This window comes from Nematolebias whitei, chromosome 7, assembly GCF_014905685.2.
Source record: "Nematolebias whitei isolate Nwh7 chromosome 7, NemWhi1, whole genome shotgun sequence".
NCBI classification, from domain to species: domain Eukaryota; kingdom Metazoa; phylum Chordata; class Actinopteri; order Cyprinodontiformes; family Rivulidae; genus Nematolebias; species Nematolebias whitei.
Genome location: NC_056504.1, coordinates 2,233,610 through 2,252,732, shown reverse-complemented (window position 1 = coordinate 2,252,732; position 19,123 = coordinate 2,233,610). Strand labels below are relative to the sequence as shown.

The following is a 19,123-nucleotide window of genomic DNA, read 5'->3' as shown; positions in this document are numbered from 1 at the left end:
ATATATATATATATATATATATATAAATAAATACTTAATTACACACATTTGAGTAGATGTAATAAAATACTTTAATTCCTGTTTAAATGCAAATCATCCTGCCATACCTGCAGTGTCTTCAGACTTTGCCAGCAAATTAAAAGTTGAAGCTTAATCATTAAATTATTATCTTTGTGTTAGATTTATTTATAAATCACATTTAAACACTGCTTGTTCCAATTAAATTAAATAAAAAGTTACACACATGTTCTCCATCGTCATTAATCAGAAAACAAACAAACAAACAAACAAACAAACAGCTTCATCTTCCACAGACTGACGTTACGTTTTCTCTCTTGAAACAGAACAAGTGTTAAATTGTAGAGACTCACCTGCAACACGAGTTGGGAGTGAAACATGTTGTATCAGCTGCAGCTCCTTCCTCCTCCTCGTGACTCCCACATGTTTACGTTTCATCTCCGTGGTTCTCTCGTGTCGTGTCGGTGATTTTCAAAGCTGCATGTTTCTCATTTTTTATCTTTGTGAAGTTCTCCCACACTTTGGAGGACTTGTGTGGAACAGTTTTCGCTGCGTCGGTCATTTGTAAAAGTTACTTATTTTCCTTTAAAAACAGACTCTGCTCTGCTCCCCCCTCGCTCTGTTCAACTCGCGTTGCAGTTTAAAAAAAAAAAAACTTTATTCACTCAGTCAGCATTGACAATGAACTGCCCTTGAACAAAACAAAACGGCTCCGCAGCGCCGTGAAAGACGCATAATCGCTCAATACAACGAATCGATAACGAAATTCGTTGCCAACGCTTTTAATCATCGATTTTTATCGATTTTTATCGATTCGTTGTTGCAGCCCTAATGAAGGGTACACAACATCTGAATTCCTGGACATTTCAGCGTTAAACTTTTTTTTCAGATCCATTTGTTAACTAAATTCTGAAAGTTGCAATATCCTTTGTAAAAACTAAAAACATGTTCTATTAAGTTTTGGCCCACTTAATTAACCTCATTAAGCTAGCTGTGCTGACAGGCTGCAGAGTTTTCACCATGAGTGTTTCTGTCTTGTCCAACAAAGTCAGGTCCTCCGGACAGTTTCTACTTCAGAGACCATCCAGAGGACCTGATTTAACTTTGCCGGATTTTTCTACCTGGATTATTGAGCATGAATCAGGATGTTTCTGTTTTATCTGCTCCATTACAAACAAATAATAAACAATAATTTACTGCGCTTTGCTGCATCAGCACCAGTGCTTTTCTATTTTTCATCATCTGTCTCTCTTGCTCCAGTCTACAAGCTTTAAGACCCAAACAGGAGAAACGATGGACGTACAGAAACCTGCGCTCCGTGCACCAGCATATAACCCTCGAGAGCGAGTGCCAGTCCACAGCGGCGGGCGTGTGTCTCTGCTCAGTCTGCGGACAGACAGCCTCAGAGGGAGAGAGGAGGGGCGGGGGAGTCTCAGTGAGACCTGAGTGAGCCCGGTACAAGAGCAGCTTGTTTATTTAAAATAATCAAGCGTGACCCCAACTGAACCTTTAGTCCAGTCCTTCAACGGGCACTGGACAGGGCCAGGCCACCGGGAAATGTCCTGGCACTCCTGACGGCCAGTCCACCCCTGTGTTAGGCTGATTGGTAACTCTAAATTGTCCCTAGGTGAGAGTGAGAGAGTGAATGGTTGTTGGACTCCTTTTTGTGTATGTGTCCCTGTGATGGACTGAGACCTGTCCAGGTGTCCCCCACCTTTTGCACAGTCACTGCTGCATATGGGCACCAGTGACCTCCGTGACCCGAACTGGAAGAAGTGGATTAATGATAATGGATGGATGTGTATCTCTTGTAAAGTGTGCTTAGACTTTCTGTCCAACACTTTTAATCTGCTGTTTTATCTGATATAATCTGATAAGGCAACCTTTAAAAGCTTTGTGATGTAGGTTTGTTCTTTCTTACAGGTGGAAGCGATAGAGAAGCGTTGTCTGGAGCTGTTTGCCAAAGATTACAAGTACAGCATCATTTATAACTCAAACGGAGAAGTGTGTGGCCACTACCCTCGTCAGATCGTGTTCCTGGAATATGAATGTACAGATGTGGACAGAGACAGGTACTTCCTCACTACTCGGTCCATTTAATCATTTTCTGGAGCAAAGTCCAGCCCGTACAGTTAGAAGCTACTTTTATGTTTGTCTACCTGGATTATTGAGCATGCATCAGAATACTTTTATGTTTGTTTTTGTCTCTAACGTTGCTGTCACACGGAGGGCAGATGTCAGCCTACATGTCTGTCTCCTCTTGGCTCAAGAGTTCAGAATGAAACTAAAACAGGAGCAGTTCCTTCACAGCCGATTAGTGCTACTGGGAAAGAGGATGATATTCTTAACAAACGTATCCTCTATGAAATAGAAAGACTGAGGTTGTTGTGTGCACACAAAAACGGACTTATTTCTGTCTTGTATCCTTACAAAATCATCTATTGTTAGTTTCCAAAACAAACAACACTGAAGTGTAAATGTGGTTCACTGAAAGTAGGCTTTGGTTTGTACTGTGCATGTTTGTAAGATGTGAAGTTATAAACAGTTACTGGGATGTCAGGAAGGTTCAGATCAGAGTTTAAATTCAATTCAATTCAAAAATACTTTATTAATCCCAGAGGGAAATTATTAGTTGTAGTAACTCGTTATCCTCATTTCATTAAGAGATGTTATAGATGCTGATGCTGTAGACAGGAAGGATCTCTTGTAAAGGTCCATCCCACAGTGGATCCTAAGAAACTGGCTGCAGATGCCGTCCGATCCGTCCACCCAGACTCAGCTGGCCTCTCAGTTCCCCTGGGCTGTAGGACCACCTGAATGCTGGGCAGAACTTCTTCCAGAGCGATGGCCACTCCTCCCAGCAGTCTGCCGAGCTCCTCGTCACTGCGGACAGCCAACTGTAGGTACAGAGGGACGATCCTGTCCTTCTGCTGTCATGAGCCGTGTTTCCTGCTAGTTCCAGGATCTCAGTGGTCAGACACTCGAGCACAGCTGGCAGGTAGATGAGAATGCATCCACAGAACATCCTTTTCAACTCATCTGAGATTTGGGGCTGTAGTTGAGATATTATTTCAGCTTTTGAGATGTTAATCAGCTGCTGCTGGTTGTAGAAAACTGCCTTGTTGCCATGGTTACGCATCATAACAACTGTCCAAAACTAAAAAAGTTTCAGTAAAAATCCTTCCAGCTGCACAGCATCTGATACCAGAGGAAACAATCATCCAAAAAATGTGATTTACATCCAGAAAAAGAGGAATTAAAGTTTCTAAAAGCAAAATCTCAGAATGAAAGTAACAGAGCTGCTCCAACATGCAGACACCTGGAGCGGTGCAACTCTAGAACCCAAAAATCCCAACATGAGTTGATTCCAGGCAGGACGACATAGTCAGGCTAGAGTCCTGCAGGTTTAAACTACATCAGGATTCAGTACATCTACTGTGGCCCTTATGCATTGTAAGGCCCAGCCTGACCAGGACTAGCCCGAGTCAGGTTCCACCCTGGGTTTGGAGCATTAGTAACTGGCAGTTTGGCCCAGTTCCAGCTTGATTTTTAGGACTCAGCACCCTGGGACTCTAATTGGGCTGGCCTGGTGTTACAGATTTGGCAACAGCAGACTGGTGGCCATTGATTGTTTCATTGGGTCACGTCACACAAGTCTACTTCCAGCGTCTGCTCCTTCCCCCTCTTTCCTTCAGCCGCTGGCTTCTGGCAGGTTGTGCGATAGAGAGAGCTCTTATTTATTCATTCAACCTTTATTTCTACAGGTAAATCCCATTGAGCCTCGAGGACTCATTTACAAGAGAGACCTGATTTCAACAAAGAAAGATGACAACAATGGACAACAGCGACAACAATTAACAGTTATAAAAAGTCATACTCCAGGATTTTTTTTTTTTTTTTACAAATAGGATGGCTAAAATAAAAAGGTAACAAAAAACAGCTAGATTCTAAGGCGAATGTAGAAACTAAAAACAGGAACATGTCTGCTCTGGTCACTGCCAGGAGTCCAACAGATTCTTAAAGCCACTTAGAGAGGTCAAGGTCGAGAGCTTCAATTCAAGCTTTCAAGGACATTTCAAGGACAATTCAAAGACGTTCGAGCTCTTATTTATCTTTAGAATAAATGGCAACGCAAAACGTAGCAGCAGTGCCCTGGAAAAACGACGAGATGCAGTCGTTGTTGAGCTGAGATTCATGCGGTCTTTCTATGATGATCCCGCTCACATGGAGTCGGCACTCTGCTGAAAGCAAATAAAACGAGAGCCAGGGAGGACTGGGGCTGGGCCGACTGTGGCCGGTCCAGGATGGACCGAGCTTTAAAATAATAATAATAATAATAATAATGTGTATGTATTGTCATCATTGTATGTTCCCATACAATGGTGAAATTGGCTCTCTGCATTTAACCCATCCACCACCAGGTGGAGCAGTGGGCAAACTTTGGAGGTGCCCGGGGAGCAACTGGGGATAAGGTGTCCTGCTCAGAGACACCGCGAGATGTGCAATGACCGGGGATTGAACCCGGGACCTTCGGGTCCCGAGTCGGCTGCCCTGTCCCTAGACCATATTACAATACACAAGAGGCATTAGATTATCAGTGGGGCACCCATTAATGGGAACAAAGATTTATATTGGGATGTTTCTGTTTAGTGTATGAGGTGAAACCTTTTCAGCTCATCAAACTGCTACAACGTTCTGCCAATACATCCAGAAGTTTTCTGCAGATTCCTAGCATTTCAAAGTAAAGGACAACATGGATTAACAGCAAAGTCACACTTCCAAACAGCTGCTCCTGGTTACTTCTTTTATCAAGTACACGCCTCACTTTGTCTTGTTTCTGAGTGGCACCATCCTGGAGACACCCATCTTTTCTCTGCTTGGACTTCCTGTCTGTTAAGGTGGTGTCTCACTGCTCTACAACAGTTAGCAATTACTGTAGTTGGTGAATGGTGTTCCTGGGGAAATCTCCAAAAAGATGTTTGCAAGGGTTTTCAATTTAGAATCTGAATCGACTTTATTGTCATTGCACCGAAGTACAACGAAATTACATTTCAGTACAGCCCGTCCAATATAAACATAAACGAACAGACATAGGGGAGACAGAGGCGTCGGAGGCTGCAACCCCGTGGGAGGCACTGCCTTTTTCATTTAGATAGGAAAAGAGAAACACAGGGGGAAGGGGAGGTATATAAAAAAAACATATCTCACACTGTGTCCTAGACGGGACATAGTGTGAAAGTTTCAAAACAATCCTCAGCACAAAAACGGCAACATACTGATGACATCATGATCATGATGATGGATTTACGTACGAGTCACGTGAGGCTTGCTGTTTTGACACTTTATTTTCAACATGCCACATATTTTCCAGTAGATTTTGGCGGCTGCCCTGATGTGTACAAAATGGTCTGAGGCTGGTGTGATGTGGGCAAGAAAAGAATGTGCACGAGTACTGGTAGGTGTACATTTTTGCAAGTAGAGCACAAAAAAAGACATTGCAATTTTCACAAACTGACTGTGTAAAATGCACTGGCATGATTATCTGGGCCAGTCTTTCCCCTAGATCAGTTCTCTTGGCGAGGCACTTGTCATATTTTATTTTTTGTCGACGGGGGTGGGGAGAGCAGAGCGGTACATCAATATCATTTTTGCTAGCTTGTTTGTACTGCATCCCGCGCTTCATCAATACCGACAGTTGTGGACGGGGGGTGGGGGGTGTTGGTAGGCAGGGTGCTCAGTTCTGTTGACGGGGATGGGCACAAACACTGGTCATTTGACCTCAAACAATCAGTTCACTGACATTGTAACAACAACAAAAATCACCTGTTTCCTCACAATTTCAACCAACAAAACGCTGGTTACGTACTGTAACCCCAGATTTTGAGTATAGGCATAGCCCTTTAAGGCTGTCGCTTAGTGGGTTTATCCTGTCATGCAAAGCATCGCACTGAAAAATTTAGTCCACGCCCACATGTTGTGTGGGCCCCACCCGGTCTGTATAAATTACGTTAAGAGCGGGTAATCGGCTCCCAAATAGCTTTTTATTCAGCCATTTAGGAGCCAGTGAGGCCCGACGCTTAAAGGGCTACGCCTATACTCATAGAATCTGGGGTTACAGTACGTAACCAACGTTCTATTTCGTATAGGCTTCGCCCTTTAAGAGCTGTCGCTTAGTGGGTTAAGGGCGAAGCAGATGTGGTCCTCGCCTCACTGGGTCCATTCGAACACCGTACGAAGCGGCAGCTTGCCCAAAAAACGTCTTGTCACTCAGCTCTCCATGTGCGTAATTACACGTTGCGTAATTATGCGTACCATGCACAGACGCATGCGGTGTAGTTATGCGTTCTGAGTGCATGAACGCCCCGGAAAACTTTCAACGGGGAAAGGAAGATGCTGAAAAAAGGTCATGAACCAAACAGATTCACGGCTGATCAATATGAACAGATTAATAATAACAAGTGAACTATTATTAATCAAATGCACTGATTGGTAACAATAGTCATGAACTGATTAGTGACAATATAACCAAATAACAGTCATAACTTGTGGCTGATAACAACATCTCACACTGTAAATGCATGCCGACAGATGTGAGTAAAACGGAGTTCCATGAAACAACAATATTCATTCTGTTAAAACACTAAGGACAGAATGTGCCATGGAATGAGCCATCACATCACGTAGACAAAAGCGAATAAATGAGCAGGGTGTTGACCACACGGCCGCAGTGCAAATATCCTGCATTGTCATACCATTATGCAAGGCAGTCGAAGATGCGATACCTCTGGTCGAGTGCGCCCTGAGGTTGACAGGAGGCTCTAAATCTGATGCTCTGTAGGCTTCAGAAATGGCCTCACACAGCCAGTGTGACAAGGGCTGGGTGGATAACGGGCGACCTGCAGATGCATCTCTATAAACACACAAACAAATATTGAGTTTGACGCATTGCGGCTGTGCGCGCTATGTAACACGTCAACGCCCGCACTGGACAGAGAAGATGGAAAGATGCTTCTTCTTCTGATTTGTGGGGGGGAGGGAAAAACCCCTCCAACGATATTGCTCTTGATTTAAAGGAGCTCGTGATGTTTTTAGGCATAAAAGCTGGATTCGGTCTTAGATCAGCTGAGCTGCCGTCAGCCTGAATTCTGAGACATGACGGAGCGACAGGGAGGGCAGATAAATCACTCACCCTCTTAGCGGATGTTACAACCAGCAGCAGGGCTGTTTTAAGAGACAAGAATTTAATTGGAACCTGATTCAGTCAAATGGAGCTTTGATCAGGGCCTGTAGGACCAGTGTTAAATCCCACTGTGGAGCAAGTGGGCGTGAAACAGGCCTGCGTCTCTGTACACCTTTAAAAAAAATGCTTAATCAGCGGATGATTAAAAGCTGTTCTGTCTCCGAAACCTTCGTGACAGGAAGAGATGCCTGCAGCGTACGTTTTAATCGTGCTGAACGCCAAATTTCTGTCCTTCAGCTGCTGCAGAAAGGACAGCACGGCACCTAGTGGACATGAAGTGGCCTCTACACCTTTCTCTGTACACCAGCACTGAAAAGCTGTCCACTTTGATGTGTACAGCGCTGTGGTAGATGCAGCACGTGAATCCTGGATTGTGCGCACTTAGGGCTGAGTACCGAACCGAGGTTCTTTTATGGCACCGACTGAACTGCACCGGTTGGTGTATGTATTGACACGTCACTCTTCTTTCGGTGTCAAGTTTCGGTATTGGCTGTAACGTGTCACGTGGTTTCATCATGCAGGCTGGCAAAACACTAGACATATGACAAACAGACTACACCCAGTTTACTCCCAGAGCTGTATAGAGCTGCTGTACCTAATCTATGTATAATTATGTCTATGGTGCTGGTGTACTGTAATGTGTAACATAATTTTATTCTTGTTAGAATTAATAGTAATTACAAAATTGGTACCGAAAAAAGAACCGTCCAGGAACCGACACCGAAGTGAAGGTACCGACACCGATTTTTTTAGAAAGGTACCCAGCCCTATGCGCACTACATCTTGCGGGAGACCTATCCTCTCTAAGCGGATCTGCTCAGCGGCCAGACCCACAGGTGCTGGCCTATTTCTGGGTAACTCCTGCTCGCTCCTCCCGCCTAGAGGAGAGTGTCCTCCCTCCACGGCAGTTTCCATGGGCGCCCTGATAACAGGCGTCGTAGAACCGGGAACCATGGCGCGTTCACACGCTCGGGAGCCACCAGGAGAGCTGTCAATCCCTCCTCCTGAACTCTGTTCAAAAACCGTAATATCAGAGGAGGTGGGGGGAACGCATAAAGAGGCATTTTGGGCCATGGGCTGTGAGCAAACACGTCCACCCCCAGCGGTGGTTCATCTCGCGGGCTCAGTGAAAACCATACTTGACACTGAGCGTTTTCTCGTGTCGCAAACAGGTCCATAGCTGCTTTGCCAAATTTCTGCCACGTCTGGGCCATCAGATCTGGGTGGAGGGTCCAGTCCCCGTGACGCGGACCACCCTGGACATCACATCTGCCCCTTTGTTCAGAACACCGGGGATGTACACTGCTCTGATGGAGAGCAGATTTTGGTCTGCCCAACACAGTAGTTTTCTCGCAATTTGTAACATTTGGGCTGAGCGCACACCCCGCTGCCAGTTTATGTACGCAGCAGTCACCTTGTTGTCTGTGTGAATCAAAACGTGTTGATTCTGCAGCACAGGAGCAAAGTGTTGAATCACATTCAGAACCGTGCAACATTCCAGAACATTTATATGAGCTGTTGTGTGAGGAGGCTACAGCGCCCCTACAACTTGAGATAGGCATGTCCCCCCCAACCTGACAGCGACGCGTCTTTGAAGACTGACACGTGTGACATAGGTCTGCTGATGGGGACTCCCTCCGCCAGAACCAGGGGTTTTTCCCAGTGTCGGAGGTCTGTTCTCACGGAGGGAGGAACAATGACCATCCGTCTCTTTTGCTTTACCGAATCCATGCGCAGACGAGCAAACCATCTCTGGATGCGTCGCATGTGGAGTAAACCCAGCGGGACCACTGTGTGAGCTGACGACATCGTTCCTAACAGCTTCATGATGGAAATGGCTGTTACCACTCTGCCAGGTCTTACGTGGCGGAGCTGGACTCTTAGAGTGTCAATTCTCGTCTGTGATAAACGAGCCCTCATGGTGGTCGAGTTTAGCTCCACTCCCAGATAAACAATCGTCTGGGCCGGGAGAATCAAGCTTTTTTTCCAATTTATGGCGAAGCCCAGATTTAGCAGGTTTGACGTCAACACCTGAGTCTGCGCCGCTGCTTCCCGTCTGGGACGTGACAGCAGCAACAGGTCGTCTAGGTAAAACAAAACTCTCATCCCTGTTCTGTGTAATGATTGCAGGGCCGTCTCCACACACTTTGAGAACGTACAAGGCGCGAGGGAAGTAGGCGTCTTTCAGATTGATGGAACTAAACCAGTCGTTTCCTCTGGATGTTGTCTGGTTGTCAACATGTGAAACGGTCTTTCCACGATCGCCTTGTTGAAAACTGACAGGTCCAAAATCGGTCTTGTTCCTCCGGTCCGTTTTGGAACCAGGAAGTAACGTGAGTAAAAACCTGTTTTCCTCTCTGTCGAGAACTCTGGAAATTACCAGAAGTTCCTGGACTTCTGCATTTAGGGATGAGACCTGGTCTGGTGATGACAGGACCGTGTCTAAAACTCCTCCGAACGGAGGGGGTCGAGCTGCGAATTGTAGCGTGTAACCCCTGCTTATCAGCTTGGCCATCCATCTGTCTGGCGAGCATGTTCGCAGCCACTCTGCGCGACGTTCGTGGAGTGGGCGTGTGTTTAGGTGGTGCATTGTGTTTCTTATGGACGCCAGCCAGTCTACAGCCTCGACCGCCGTCATGCGCCGCGGAAGTGTGTTCTGCGTGACCCAAGGCGAGGCTTCCTCGAAAGGGCTCTGAACGTGCCTCTGTGCCTCACTCAGGCTGCGGGTTCACATTCATGTCGATGTGGACCGGCGTGTGTTGAGGAGAGGTGTGCGCGCCTTCATCAACGCAGCACCGTTTGAGTGAAGGCTGCTGGCGTCGCGGGAGCACGCGTTTGACACCGCTGCGGTGAAAAGCGTGCTGCTCGGGCTCAAAACGAGTTATTCCACTGGACTCGTTCTGCGGACCACATTCACTTTCGACTGTTGTGTCATGCGAGCGTCTCGTGTTTATTTTGGAGCTGCGGTGATTCTGAAAAATATTTTTTAAGGCCACCGGCTCGTTTTGTGTGGAGGATGTGTGAGAAGTCGCTGTGAGGTCATCCGAGCTGGCATACATGCTAAAATCAGACACTTAATCTTTGAATGATGTTCATGTTTTATTTCAAAACTTGTGTCATCATTACACACATCCTCCGCAAACCATCATTTTTAAAATCTTCTCCTCCGTGAGCTCTGCGGTTTGTTGTCCCAGGACGCCACCTATTGGTGATCTCTGGGGAAACGCTGAACCGCCGGTGTCCGGGATGAGGAGGGCTGATCTCTGACGGGCGGTGCTGGTGGTGGAGCGGAGTGGGAAGACGCTGCTGCAGCCGTGGAACCTCGTCGTTGTTGTCTTTGCCCACGACCATTCTTCCAGCGGGCCAGGGGGCAGGATGAGGCGTGCGGCTTGATGAGATGGCGCACAGTCTCTGACACCTCCTCCGACTTTTTCGAGTTTTCCAGCATGGCCTTGAAATTGCTCCCGAACAGCGCGTCCGTCGTGCTGGGGCCCTCCATCAGGTCTTTGTGCAATTTTTCTGGCAGGGAGGGGGAGTGACGGAGCCAGGTGGACCTCTGGATCATTGTCATCCAAGCTGTGATCCGGGACAGGCAGACAGCAGAAGAGGCGCACAGGTTGAGGATGACGTCAGACGCCTTGCAGAGGGAGCTCTTTGTCTCCTCAGGCAAATCTGTGGTCGCCAGCCTCTTTGAAACGCTGTACGCCAACAGCGCCACGTTTTTGTTTGCTGTGGCCGCCTGGAACGCACACTGGTGAGCTCGATTGGAGAGCGAAGTCACCGTCTGGTCATGCTTCCCGGGAGGGACAGGACGTTGGTCCAACCTGGACAGCTTTGCTCCGAAAGCAAAGGCTCGGCTCCAGGGGGGGTACCGAGGGAAAGTTCCACTCGGTGAACCCCTCCACTCTGGTGATGGGAGCGAAAGTGGAGACGGGCGCTCTCAATTTACCAGGACCGGCTGCAGCCTCGTTCCAGTAGGACGCCACTGCTGGGAAATGAGGCCAGATGGGATCAGGACGGCGAGCCGGGGTGGAGCCAAACCTACCCACTAGATCATCCGATCTGGGCGGGGGGAGGAGAGGGACTGAAAGTCCCTTCTTGTCAGCAGCCTCCCAGATTATGCCGGACAGCTCCGAGAGGAGGGCACCGACGGCAGGGAGCAGTGTGGCCGTTGAGGCGGGAAGGCCCGGGGTGGGGGGGGATGAGCATCCGCTCGGCCCCCCTCGTTCCGACACTACGCTCTCCGGGAGGGAGTGAGCAGCGGGGCTGCTGCTGACGTTCTTACCAGTACAAATATCAGCACCAGGCTCCATTCCACCATCATTTGGAGAGAGGGCAGTGGGTGTGGACACACGTTCATTGTTTGGACATCTGCTGGGGGTTTGTCCCTTCGTCTTTGTCTCTTGTAGCTGAGACACAGAAGAGAACAATCATTAGGTGCAGCAGGAAAATATCACTTTACTTTGTTAAACACAGGTTTATTACAGCCTCAGTTCAAGTCAGTGTTCTTCCATTTACCGCTCCAGTTTTCCATCACTGTCTTTGCTGGACTTTGTAGAGTAGAAGATGGACGGGACAAAGTCAGGACTGTCCATGTCTTCAGAGGCCACTCCTGAACAAATAAAGTGTATTCCAGTGACTGACGTTAATGAAAACAGCACACGGTTGGCCAGCGCTAACTGGCATAGCATGTGTTAGCATATAACAAAAGATTAGCAACTCCACTCAGCATCACTGAACCAACATATCTTGGCTTGTAAACGAGGTGCACTCGTATCTGAGTGATCAATTGTTCATATTTTTGTATATAGGATGCAATAAGCAGCGATGCTTGTTAGCTAGGCAGCCCTTACCTGATATGAAGTGCCCGCTGCAGATTTTTGCATTTTTAATCATCTGCTCGTTCCAATCACTTCTTCTGATGGCCTGCAACCAAATACGTCTCCTGTTAGCCTTGAAAGGGGTGCCAGTTTATGGAATTCTGTAAAACTTGCACATTTCATTGTTTTTATCAAAACGGTTGGTGCAACCTACAGCACAACAAGACATGATCGCGGTTTCTTTCTGCGACCGACATGCGCAGTATACCAAGAAGTTAACTGGAAGTGATGTTTACTGCTAATAATATTGTAAAGTTTGTAGATGATACAGCTGTGGTGGGACGCATCACAAACAGTGATGAGTCCAGCTACAGGCAGGAGGTGGAACACCTGGAAAGCTGGTGCAGGAAGAACAACTTTCTCATCAATGTGAAGAAGACGAGGGAGATGATCGTGGATTTCAGAAGGAGCAAACACACCCACCCCCCACCCCTCCCGCATATTGGAGGATCTGCTGTGGAAGTGGTCTCCAGCTACAAGTACTTGTGTGTACACCTGAACAACAACCTCAGCTGGAGCAACAACACCACCAGCCTGGTCAAGAAAGCTAATCAGAGACTCTACTTCCTCAGACGGCTGAGACGAGCTGGTCTGGAAGCTCAGTCCTCAGGTGTGCAGTGGAGAGCATCCTGTGCTCCAGCATCAATGTGTGGCATGGAGGCTGCACAGCTGCAGAAAGAAAAGCTTTGCAGAGAGTGGTGAAGGCTGCACAGAAGATGTTGGAGTCAGTCTCCCCACCATCACAGACATCTACACCTCCAGATGCAGGAAGAGGGCCACCTGCATCATGAAGGACCACACTCATCCAGCACACACACTTTTTGCCCCGCTCCACTCAGGCAATAGGTTGAGGAGCATTAAGTGTAGAACCACTAGACTGAGGAACAGCTTCTACCCTGAGGCTGTTGTTCTATTAATCGATGACGTGAACTCCGCTTGGAACTATTTTCATAATAATTTAATTTATTTTGTGAACAAACATGCTCCTTTTCGTCAGTTCAGAATAAAGGGACGAGACAGCCCCTGGTTTACTCCAGAGCTAGCTGACCTCCTGCACAGGAGAGATCATCTTTGGGCCGCAGCGAGAAAATCTGACTCAGACACTGATTGGTTGAGTTTTCGACAGATGAGGAATAAATGTACAACTTCCATCAAAGCAGCAAAACGTAACTGACACGTGACTAACGTGACATTATTTACACTTTCCTACAAGAACCCTGCAGATGTTGGATGCTGCAGATGTTGGATGCTGCAGATGTTGGATGCTGTCTATCATGGTGCACTAAGATTCATAACTGGCTGTAACTACCGTACCCACCACTGCACCCAGTATTCACTGGTTAACTGGTCACGCAGACTCCCACTGGTACATTTTCATCTTTAAATCACTTCCTGGTCTGCTGCCTTCATACATCTCCTCCTACATGTCTCTGTGTGAGTGCAGCTACAGCGTGCGCTCTCAGGACATTATTACCTGCAGTGTTCCCTCAGTGAGGACTGAACTAGACAAAAGGGCCTTCTCCTACTCCGCTCCTGTTTCCTGGAATACCTTACAAAAAGACCTGAAGCTCTCGACCTTTGACCTCTCTAAGTGGCTTCAAGGATCTTTTGGACTCCTGGCAGGGACCAATGCTGACATGTTCCTGTTTTTAGTTTTCTACATTCGCCTTAGAATCTAGCTGTTTTGCTTTTTTTTCTCCCCCATCTTATTTGTATTAAAAAAAAAATCTGTATGACTTTTTATAACTGTCTATTGTTGTTGCTGTTGTCCATTGTTGTCATCATTCTTTGTTAAATCAGGTCTCTCTTGTAAATGAGTCCTCGCGGCTCAATGGGATTTACCTGTCTAAATAAAGTTGAATGTTAGACTCATGAATCTCTAACCAGGAAAATAACTAAGGAGAAAAAAAATCTCTGTAATGTCGTTTAAATTGGAGATTTGACACTTTGTGCTGCTGATTTTCCATCCTGCTGATTTCTTGCCTTTAAACTGCTGTTTTTTTTTAGTGGTATAAATTTTTTTAGGTATTTTTTCTTTTACAGTTTATTGTTGGATGTAAATTGGACACCGTGTCCATAATTTCGTTCCATCACAGAAACTCTGACTCTGACTCACAGACTGTATTAATACCCTTAGTACCTCTCTGCTCACAACAGACTCTTGTTCAGGCTGCTGTTTAATACACCATATTATTTCACATTATTAGTGTTTAGTGTACATCTTAAATCCTCATAAACTGTTTCTTTTTATACTTTATATGTTTGCTATTTTGGGGTGTTACTGGGACGTTATGTACACAATTGTGTTCCACTTCATGTACCACATGTGATGAGAATGACAATAAAGAACCTTGAACCTTAAGTGCCTGCTGATGGTGCTTGATTCACATAGGCCTGCCACGATAACAAATTTTGCTGAGTGATTAATAGTCTCAGAAATTTTTGCGATAAACTGTAATATTGTTTGAAATTTGACAATAATTAGTAATTGTCAAATTTCAGAAGAATTGTTTAATTTTTTTGCATATACTACATTTTTTCAACCACTGGATGGCAGTACTGTTTAAACCGAAGGATGGATAGTGAGGAAGTGAGCAGCATGTCTCTTTAAGAAAAATGGGAGGGAGGGCCCTTGACGTGACATGGGCTGTCTCTCTTTGGTTCTCAAAATGGCGGATGCTCGGTGTGGTTTGAGCTCTTTAGCATAGCATGTGTCACACAAAGCTTTTAATAAAAATCAGTAAACAAGTTCTCAGTGTCATTTTTCAGACAAAAACAACTTTTTACACAAAGTCACGAGTTTCAACTGTGAATTTTGGAGCTTCAACAAGACGGAGGTTTTTTCCCGAGGTCAGCCTGTTAGCTTAGCTCGTAGCTTAGCTTCTCAGGTTAGCTGCTTTTAACGATCCAAAAACATGATTTTGTACGATTACAATGGACTTTAAAGAGAGTGGGTGGGTGGGTGGGGGGGGGGGGGGTCAGTGAAGAACACCAGAGTTGAGCTTTTTGTCATCCAGTGTCTTCAGTAGAAAGAAAGAGACACGAGGAAACAATAAAGCTGATCAATGAAAATGAGGTAGATAATTTTCATTTATCATGAGATTAATTGGATTTATTGTTTATCATAACAGGCCTAGACTCACGTTGATGTAAAGATGGTAAATGGACTGTACTTATAAAGTGCCTTTATAAGTCTCTACAAAGATCATCTGAATCTGTAGAGACTAATCAGAGCTTTAGATTGCATTCATACACTGATGGGACACACAGAGGCGATGAGACATTCAGTGTCTTGTCCAGGGACACTTCAGTGTAGTGTTCTAAGGGCTGTTTAGGTCGGAGGCCTAGTCCACTACATCTGTATTCAATTCAATTCAAAAATACTTTTTTAATCCCAAAGGGAAATCAAGTGTTGTCATAGCTCATCATCCTGGTTTCATTCAAGAGTTGTTATAGATGCTGATAGCTGTGGGCAGGAAGTACCTCCTGCAGCAAATCTGAAACATCTGGCCACAGGTACTGATCCATCCGCCTGGATCCATCTTGTTGTCAGATCCGGCGGGTCTCTTGGTCCTCCTGGGAAAGGACTGCCCAAATGCCAGGCAGAATTCCTCCCTGAGTGATGGTCACTCCTCCCAGCAGTCTGCAGAGCTCTGAAAAAGGAATAGTTTTCAAAAGCAAGAACTCAATGAAAGTAACGGAGCTGCTCCAACATGCTGCCACACCAAGCGGCACAATTCTAGAACTAGTGTCTAGATATGTGACTGCTGATGGAATTGAACCCCCAACTCTGCCATTGGAGGGCAGCTGCTCTAACCAGTCAACCGCAGCTGCCCCCAAGATATCAGACTGCACTAATCCATGGGATTTTGATGGGAGTCCTGATTTGTAATCTGCATCTGTCAAAACTAGGCAAGTTTGTTCTTAGGAGATATCGGCTGTGATGTTGTTTTAGCTGATTCCATGGTGTCAGCTTGCTACTACTTTATTTATAAAGTCCATTAAAACAACCACAGCTGCAACAAAGTGCAAACAAAGAGCTTTGGTTTTAAATGCTGTGGTGGACTGAAGTGTAACCCTGGGACTGTGTGTGGGCAGGTTTGAGAGCACGGTGCACATCAGTAAGCTGCAGGACCAGGTGAACCGCAGTAAGCTGGCTCGCTGCAGAGGGAGATTCGTCTGTCCGGTCATCCTCTACCACGGAAAGGTATTTATTTTTTCTGGTTACAAGATAAATCTGATCTACTCTGTGTTTTTCAGTTGTCCCTCAGAAGATAGGGACGGTTTAACTCCCTTTTACTAACCTGACCAATAAGAATAGAGCCTGAAATTATGCCTTATGCAATCTTGGCATGTTTATGAGGGAAAATACCCTGCGCGTCTACGTTTAACATTCAGGGTGGAACGTTTAAGATTCCAGCCAAGAAGAAGAAAATCCTGTTAGGTGACCTGTATGGTATTAAAACTCTAACTGTTGTAGGGCTGGACAATAATTCGATGTCTAAATATGTCGTGATATACTTTTATTCAATAACGATGATATGAGTTTAAGCACACTTTCAATATTTCGATAGGATTACAGAGTTTCACCGACACATTTCTTTTTCTGTTCGAGTCGAAGCGGCCGCTTCAGTTTCAACCCGGACAGAAAAAGGTGCGGCACAACTACGTAAGTGTGTGGTGACGTAGATGTTACGCAGAGCTTGGTCCAGAAGACATTAGCTGGTCCAGAAGACATTAGCTGGTCCACAAGACATTAGCTGGTCCACAAGACATTAGCTGGTCCACAAGACATTAGCTGGTCCACAAGACATTAGCTTGGTCCACAAGACATTAGCTGGTCCACAAGACATTAGCTGGTCCAGAAGACATTAGCTTGGTCCAGAAGACATTAGCTGGTCCAGAAGACATTAGCTGGTCCAGAAGACATTAGCTGGTCCAGAAGACATTAGCTGGTCCAGAAGACATTAGCGGTAGCAGGCTAGGCTAACCTCCAACGTGCGTTAAGTTTTCTCTTCAAAATGAGCGTCCATGACCGTCAGAATGTGACTGAACATCTTTCACAAGTGAAGAGAAGCAGAAGACACAAGTGATGAGAGGAAAGACTGATTTAATGGTGTGGACGTGGTTCGTCTTTCTAACATCTGAAGAACTGCAGGTTTCACTGAGTTGCTGCAAAATGTGACGGAGTGGTTTTAACTAGCGGTGAGAACATCCAACTTGTTCCATCTGAGAGTTTCCACTAGACAGAATCTGATGAGAGTCAGAAGATGAGGCAGAATAAAGTTTGAGCCATCGTGTCCCTGAAACCCCCCAGCTGCACCAAGACGCAGCGAACGTCTGCTGCAGGGTTAGGTTATGGGGTTTCAAGTTATAACTATTAATATATGTCGTTATTGATGAGAAGTTGACATGGAAATCTCATGGAAATTACTTTAGAATAAAAATAGCAAAATAAAGTAAAAGAGTTTTTGAATGACAAAGCTTTGTGTATATTGTATAATGTAATGATTGTTCCATATTTAATCTGTTGTAATGAAGTTTGGGGGAAATCATGCAAAACAATTACAAACCCTATTTTTATTTTACAAAAAAGAGCGATAAGAATTATTAGTAGGAAGTGCTGTGGTCGCCCAACAAATATATTATTTCATCATTCATTCAACCTTTATCAATTGAAATTATTAAAATGTTATGAATTGGTTGAAGCAGCACGGTGCACAACTGGTAGAGCTGCTGCCTCTCAGCGAGCAGGTCCCTGGTTCAAACCCCGGTCCAGGGGCCTTCTGGGTGGAGTTTGCATGTTCTCTCCGTGCATGTGTGGGTTTTCTCCAGGTGCTCCAGTTTCCTCCCACAGACCAAAAACATGCATGTTAGACTGATTGGTAACTCTAAATTGTCCCTAGGTGTGAGTGAGAGAGTGAATGGTTGTTTGTCTTGTTTGTCTCTATGTGTCCCTGTGATGGACTGGAGACATGTCCAGGGTGTCCCCCACCCCTCACACAGTGATTGCTGGACATGGACACCAGCGACCCCCGTGACCCAAAATGGAAGAAGCGGGTAAAGATAAAGGATGGATGGATGGATGGATGGATGGATGGATGGATTTGGTTGAATATAGTATTTGCAAGTCATGTATAAAGCTCATAAAAAATTACCCAAACATTCAATTAAAACGTGTTAAAAAAAGAGTCATTATAATCTTAAGGGAAAGTAAATGTTTGTAAAACCTCCAGTTAGAACAAGTGTGAAGGAGCTGTGTTGTAATTCAGGGAACAGGATTATGGAATTGTCTTTATCACCATAAACATTTCTAAAACAATTTATGTGTTTAAAAAGATGATAGTTAAAGTTGTTGGGAAAGTTTGATACCATGTGAAGAATGCCTGATGTTTTTGTTTTCTCTTTGGGGTTCAAGGTTTGGAGTTGTTGTTTGTAGTTCATTTATATTATACAGGTCCTTCTAAAAAAATGAGCATATTGTGATAAAGGTCATTATTTTCCATAATGTAATGATAAAAATGAAACTTTCATATATTTCAGATTCATTGCACACCAACTGAAATATTTCAGGTCTTTAATTGTTTTAATACTGATGATTATGGCATACAGCTCATGAAAACCCAAAATGCCTGTCCCAAAAAATGTGCATATTTCATCCCACCAATGAAAGACAAGTGTTTTTAATACAAAAAACACCAACCTTCAAATAATCATGTTCAGTTATGCACTCAATACTTGGTCAGGAATCCTTTTGCATGAATGACTGCTTCAATGCGGCGTGGCATGGAGGCAATCAGCCTGTGGCACTGCTGAGGTGTTCTGGAGGCCCAGGATGCTTCGATAGCGGCCTTAAGCTCATCCAGAGTGTTGGGTCTTGTTCTCTCAACTTTCTCTTCACAATATCCCACAGGTTCTCTATGGGGTTCAGGTCAGGAGAGTTGGCAGGCCAATTGAGCACAGTAATACCATGGTCAGTAAACCA

General features: G+C 45.4%; 1 protein-coding gene across 1 annotated transcript in view; it reads left to right on the top strand.

Annotated features, from left to right (window-relative positions):
• The window catches only part of mtmr14 (myotubularin related protein 14), a gene marked incomplete in the record, with an annotated part of 111,488 nt that overhangs the window by 7,899 nt on the left and 84,466 nt on the right, over window positions 1-19,123 (top strand). The window contains 2 exon segments of the mRNA XM_037679066.1: window positions 1,942-2,090; window positions 16,237-16,345. Coding sequence (XP_037534994.1) covers window positions 1,942-2,090; window positions 16,237-16,345 — 258 coding nt within the window.